At 42.7% G+C, this 6,441-nt stretch overlaps 1 protein-coding gene across 1 annotated transcript; it reads left to right on the top strand.

The window, feature by feature from the left end:
* Window positions 1-2,758: 2,758 nt before the first annotated feature.
* LOC125531911 (F-box/LRR-repeat/kelch-repeat protein At2g27520) lies at window positions 2,759-5,412 on the top strand. Its single transcript, XM_048696135.2, has 3 exons — window positions 2,759-2,915; window positions 3,509-4,833; window positions 5,142-5,412. The coding sequence occupies exons 2-3, from the start codon at window positions 3,708-3,710 to the stop codon at window positions 5,162-5,164; spliced, it is 1,149 nt and encodes a 382-aa protein (XP_048552092.1). The 5' UTR covers window positions 2,759-2,915; window positions 3,509-3,707; the 3' UTR covers window positions 5,165-5,412.
* Window positions 5,413-6,441: the final 1,029 nt, after the last annotated feature.

Genomic DNA, 6,441 nt, shown 5'->3' with positions numbered 1-6,441 from the left:
GTGCTTGTGGGTGACTAGTAGTGTTGATTACATCTTGTAGTTGATTACTATATGGTTTATTTGGTGGAAGATTATATGTTCGGATCCAATATGCTATTTAATATCCCTCTGATCTTGAGCATGATTATCATTTGTGAGTAGTTACTTTTGTTCTTGAGGTCACGGGAGAAATCATGTTGCAAGTAATCATGTGAACTTTATATGTGATCGATATAATGAGCTGAACATTTGACCCTTTTTCTACTAGTGATATTTTGATAGTATGTATGTTGTGATTCCCTTAGTGGTGTCATGTGAACGTTGACCACATGACACTTCACCATATTTGGGCCTAAGGGAATGCATTGTGGAGTAGCTATTAGATGATGGGTTGCGAGAGTGACAGAAGCTTAAACCCCAGTTTATGCGCTATTCCATAAGGGACCGATTAGATCCAAAAGTTTAATGTTATGGTTAGAATTTATTCCTAATACTTTTCTCGTAGTTGTGAAGGGTTAATCATAAGTAGGAGGTTTGTTCAAGTAAGAACAACACCTAAGCACCGGTCCACCCACATATCAAATTATCAAAGTACCGAACACGAATTAAATCAACATGATGAAAGTGACTAGATGAAAATCCCGTGTACTCTCAAGAACGCTTTGCTTGTCATAAGAGACTGTTTTGGCCTGTCATTTGCCTCAAAAGGATTGGGCTACCTTGCTGCACTTTTGTTGCTACTATCGTTACTTGCCCGTTACAAATTATCTTGCTATCAAACTACTCTGCTACTTACAATTGCAGCACTTGCAGACATTACCTTACTGAAAACCACTTGTCATCTCCTTCTGCTCCTTGTTGGGTTCGACACTCTTACTTATCGAAAAGAGCTACAATTGATCCCCTATACTTGTGGGTCATTAGCATCCCCAAGCTTAGGCTCTTAGTTGTCCTTGAATATTACCTTGAGGTGCCTTGGGCATCCCCAAGCTTAGGCTCTTGCCACTCCTTATTCCATAGTCCATCAAATCCTTACCCAAAACTTGAAAACTTCACAACACAAAACTTAACAGAAAATCTCGTAAGCTCCGTTAGTATAAGAAAATAGATCACCACTTTTGGTACTGTTGTGAACTCATTATTTATTTATATTGGTGTAATATCTACTGTATTCCAAATTTTCCATGGTTCATATCCCCCGATACTAGTCATAGATGCATCAAAATAAGCAAACAACACGCGAAAAACAAAATCTGTCAAAAACAGAACAGCCTGTAGTAATTTAAATAGTTCTGTAGTAATCTGTCAAAAACAGAAGCTTATTGCTTGTATCAAAGTGCATGTCAAGGAAAATTGAGTACATGGTGAGGGATTTTTTTGAACAACTCGTTTTATTATTTAGTATTGTTTATAAAGGTAGAAAGACCATCTGGAGGCTTATCCAGCCAAATGATGATGCAAAGTGCGTGAGTTTGAGTTTTTGTTTTTCATGCTTGAAATTCACCGACGCAAAAACGGGTGGCCCTTCACTTGGTCTCCATTAGGATAGCACTGTGTATTGACCCTTTCCAGTGCTCCACGGTGTACAGGTGGTAAGCATGCCACATAAGTGAGAAAATGACGTGGTAAAACAATTAAAGAGGAAAGAGAGCACTTTGATGACCCCGTGAAAAAACAATGCCATACGTGTGAACCTATGCAAAATACTTAAATGAAGGAAGCTCGTTAATGCATGGAAGAGTTTAGTAGTAAATGAAGTGAGCTTAGCTACAACAAGTTAAAACATATATGCATCGGAGACTTTAGGGGAATTTGAGCTTGCTCTTTTATAAGTAGTAGAGATAAAACAAACAAACAAAGTATTTTTTTTAGATTCCAAAATTTGCGATGTTACATAGCCCTAAGATGGGACAGAGATGCCATTAAAAGTGTTTATTTTTGTAGTTGATTCGGTTTCATGTTGGTACTAGGAAGCCTCACACGTGCCAGAGGCTTCTCGAGCTTCTCGACTCCGGCGTCCACCCTTCTCCTCGCGTGGTCCCATTAGTCGAAGAAAATTACAACTAAGTTGTCACGTGTATATATAGAAATGAGTCCCTTGCAATTTCCCCCAAAGTTTTGTCCCTGAATAGTTTTTCCCCAACCTCCCTGCTCCCAGCATGATATGGGGTGATGGTAAAACTACACTTGTGGGGAGCTTTACATAACAAATCATATGGCTTGTGGGGAGCAGCTACACTTGAAGGAAGAAAAAGATATTTATTTTTTAGAATAATAAGATACATAGGACTGGGAATCGGGCATGGTGTTTCTGGGCTCGAGCTGAACAGTAAAATCTGAAAAATTGAAAACAAAATGAAAAAAATCTAAAATTTGTTTGTGGCAAACATTGACAAATGTTTTGAGTGCACACAAAATTTCATTATGGAACGACATTCGTGGAAGTCGTGAAGAAAAACAAAATCGGTGCTTTAAAAGTGTTATTTTCAAAATTATTTTGCAGTGCTGATTATGTTTTCTTTTCTTTGCCACGACTTCCATTAACGTCATTTTATAATGAAATTTTGCAGGCGCACAAAACATTTAACAAAGTTCGCCACAAATCATTTAAGAGTTTTCTGAATTTATTTTAAATATTTTTGGATTTTACTGTTCATCGCGAGCTCATTTAGCTCTCTTTCCTTTTTTAGCACGTCCAATTATGTTTCCTTTAGTGTTCCTCTCGTTTTTTTTTAACAAACGGTCCTCTCGGCTGCTGCACGGTTTCCTCTTTCGTGTCCAGATGGGTCACGGCCCATGTCGTCCAAGCCCAGCAAGTCTTCAAGTACGCCCCAAGAGCCCTGCCTCCGCCCCTCCCCTTCCAAGTTCCGCCGACCCACCGCCGACTCGCACGCCGCCGGCGACCCGCCGCTGGACCCATCCGCCCCGACAACCAGGTCAGCCGCTCTCCCCTCCTCCCTCCCAGATCCGGCTGCCCTGCCTTCCTCTGATGCGTCAACTCTGATTTTTGCATATGAAATTTGCGCTCGGATTAGAAATTTTCAGTTTGCCTCCGATGCATCGACTACATGTATCCGAACTCAGATTTTTATGCTAGTTAGTATCAACCCTATGTAGGACATCGTGGATCTGCAAATCTTTTGTTGTTTCGCATAACAACTGAACTCAAATAGCAAACGAACAAAGGCTGTTAGAAATACAGAGGCTCCTCCTCACTGCAGCTTACTGATGCTCGTCCGGACAGCCGGCTTATGCCACCCGAATTTGGTTTTTGTTCTAGTTTTTCTGTTTCTCGAATCTTCTGTAATTCTGATGCATCAACTCTGTAGTGAGTATTGATCTGTAATTCTGTATTTACTCCGGCGAGATGTTTTAAACACGTCTTGCCGGATTTGACTATCCTAAACTGGATACAAGCGGACATAAAAAATATGGGCTAAACGTCAAAACACATGTTTATTTGTTTCAGTATAGGTCTTATATTTGTGAATTTGCTGCTAACAAATTTCAATGCTCTGTATACTTGCAGAGTTTGTTGATGCGCAAGTCAATTGTTCCGGACCGCTTGCCAGAATAATTGTAGCAGCAGTTGAGAAGCAGAGGTTAAAGCGGTTGCGCATGTGTTTCTGAAGCAAACTGAAGTAAGTTGAGATACCGGGATGTATGATTGGAAGAATCAACAAACCTTGAAATCTTACTACTGCTAGAACTGCTCTGAGATCAGGAAGATGATGGACCCTTCGGGGTTGTTCCCTGCCTCATCAAGCCAGCTGCCAGATGATCTGCTCATCGAGATATTTCTCTGCCTCCCAGCACACCCCACCTGCTTGATTCGCACGTCCCTTGTCTGCAAGCGATGGCACTGCCTCATCAAAAACCGCCAATTCGTCAGCCGCTTTCGCACACTTCATCAGAAACTCCCTGTGCTTTGCTTCTTCAGCAACTCCACTAGCATCCCCCGTTTTATTCCCACAGGGGACCCTCCTAATTGTGTCTCAACGGCAGCCTTCTCCCTGCCTGACCCCTGCTGGCAGGTCCTTGGCTGCCGTCACAGCCTTGTTCTCCTCGTTAGCTCAACCTGGACTCAGCTCCAGGTATGGAACCCCATGACTGGCAGCAGGCAATATGTACCGGCTACTCCGGATGCTGATCGGCGTTTTAATCATGGTATTGTTCCTGAGAGCCAAGCTACAGTGCTTTGTGCAGCTGGCCACAAGGACAGTGGTGACTGCCACTCTTGCCCTTTTCTCGTAGTGTGGGTATTCACTTGCACACGCTATGCCTATGCCTGTAGATACTCGTCAGAGAGTAGCAGCTGGCACCAGATGGTTTCTAAACCAACACCATCTGATATTGATTCAAGGCCTAGTGTCCTTGTTGGGGACATCTTGTACTGGCCGCTGAAGGCAAAGTATATCCTTGCCTTTGAGTTGGATACACGTAAATTATACCATATTGAGTGTCCAGAAGATACACTTAGTGTGTACAGAAGGAATGTCCACATCATGAAGGCAGAGGACGGTGGGCTAGGCCTTGCTGCCTTGACGGAGTTCAACCTGCGCCTATGGGCTCGGGAGACAGGTCCGGAGGGTGTTATGGAATGGGTGCTGCGCAGGACCATTCAGTTGGATGCATTCCTTCCACCGAATGTGTCATCGGTGCCGTTGGTAAATAATCATTCTGCCAGTGGGCGTCCGGTCAGGATATTGGGTCTCATTGAGGACGATGATATGTTTTTTATGTGGACGAGAGAGGGCGTCTTTGCAGTGGAGCTCAAGTCAATGCGGTGCAACAAAGTTTTTGAGGCTCAAGTCCCTGCAACTATCTTCCCCTACATTGGCTTTTATACCACAGGTGCCGATCTCTTGACACTGTATGCTTTTGCCTTCACTTTTGTTTCAATTCTCTGTTTCATCCGTGAATGCTTCTTGCTGATTATAAGTTAGTATTAGACCAGGTTTCGTATCTTTGAGGAGATGAAATTTTAGCTTGCCTCTTTTATGCTTAGGAAAGTTGTACGCCTACATCCTATTTCTGTGCAAATTTCAATGTAAATTTTGCCTTATTCGTTCTGTTATTCACAGCCCATCCATTCCTTGCTTGATTTCTGGTTTTCTTTCGATCAGGCCAAGTTGAGCATGTTTTATTTCTCTTGTTTGCAGGTGATGTGGACGGTGCGCCGTGAAAATTGTCGACCCGGATGAGATGATATCTGCATTATTTTGCTGAACTGTTTTAGACCAACCCTATGAAGCACAAACTTGTTTGTTATATGTAAGCTGTTTTTCTTACTACCAAGAAGGCAGTGTGTGTGTGTGTGTGTGTGTGTGTGTGTGTGAGAGAGAGAGAGGTGCTGAAGACTATCCTTTGTTGTATAAGACTATGTTGAAACTAATTATGAATAACGAAAGTTCTCTTGAGAATGGTTTAGAAATTCTGAGCTTTTGTTTTTCGTCCTTGAAATTCACGGACGCAAAAATGGCTGGCTCTCCACTTGATCTCCATCAGGAGAGCACTACAAGAAGCTAGAAACGGTCTCTGCAGACCTGCAAGGCAATCTGAGGCTGCGGTGTACGAGGTCCTCAGCGAGTGTGACTTGCCTCCTGCACGCCATATATAGCTTCCACCATGAAGTCGACTCGTCCATAAGGCGCCAGGCGGTGACCTGCAGGTAGGGGTAAGCTCGGAACTCGTGACTCGGCTCTAAATATAAATCCTTTTAGAGGAGATTTCAATGTAGACTACATAGGATGTATATAGACGTAGTTTAGAGTGAGGGTGTCAAAGTCTTCTTCCTACTACATGTACCGACGGCGCGCCGTGAGTGCAGCTTTGTTACCATGAAACGGCCAATAGATGGATTATTATCACAAAAAGTTATAAGCCTCAAGCCATTTTTGACAAGCCATTTTTGTTCTGGGATGATACGAGCATCTTCAATCGTAAATGGACAATTTGACTCTTGTATCTGGATAGGAGCCGATTGATCCATCCGAACAATCATACCTCTTAATTTTAAAACCTCAAATCCATATAAAGACATGCACGTAGATTATTCTATCCACACCAGGCACACTGCATGGTACTCTGCCGCGTGGGGTGGAGTGGGTTGACGGGTTCGTCATGGGGTGAGGGGGGTTCATGTACGTTCTCATCCTACCCTCTCGGATGCTTCCATTTGGATGCACGTCGGCGGAAAATGGCAAAACATGTAGCTAATTACGTAATGATTTAAATGCTTTTATATGTTTTTACAGTGGGAGTAATAGCTAATCACGGAGTACAGTGAGTGCACGGTGCCGCAGCCCGAACCGCTAGCACATGCACATGAAGAGAGATGTAGTCTGCTGCTTGCTTTTTTAATACAATACTCCCTCCGGTTCTTTTTAGTCTGCATATAAGTTTTGTCTGAAATCAAATCATCTCTACTTTGACCGAATTTATAGAAAAAAGTATTAACAT

The sequence above is a fragment of the Triticum urartu genome, chromosome 1A, assembly GCF_056163025.1.
Source record: "Triticum urartu cultivar PI428250 chromosome 1A, HENAU_Tu73, whole genome shotgun sequence".
NCBI lineage: Eukaryota > Viridiplantae > Streptophyta > Magnoliopsida > Poales > Poaceae > Triticum > Triticum urartu.
Note: the sequence above shows the minus strand (reverse complement) of the source record. Positions and strands in the feature narration are given on the sequence as shown.

Excerpts from the sequence above, each read along its gene's own strand:
- LOC125531911 (XM_048696135.2), top strand. The coding sequence starts at position 3,708 with ATGATGGACCCTTCGGGGTTGTTCCCTGCCTCATCAAGCCAGCTGCCA. Across the intron at positions 4,834-5,141 it reads CATTGGCTTTTATACCACAG|GTGATGTGGACGGTGCGCCG; the intron begins GTGCCGATCTCT and ends TCTTGTTTGCAG.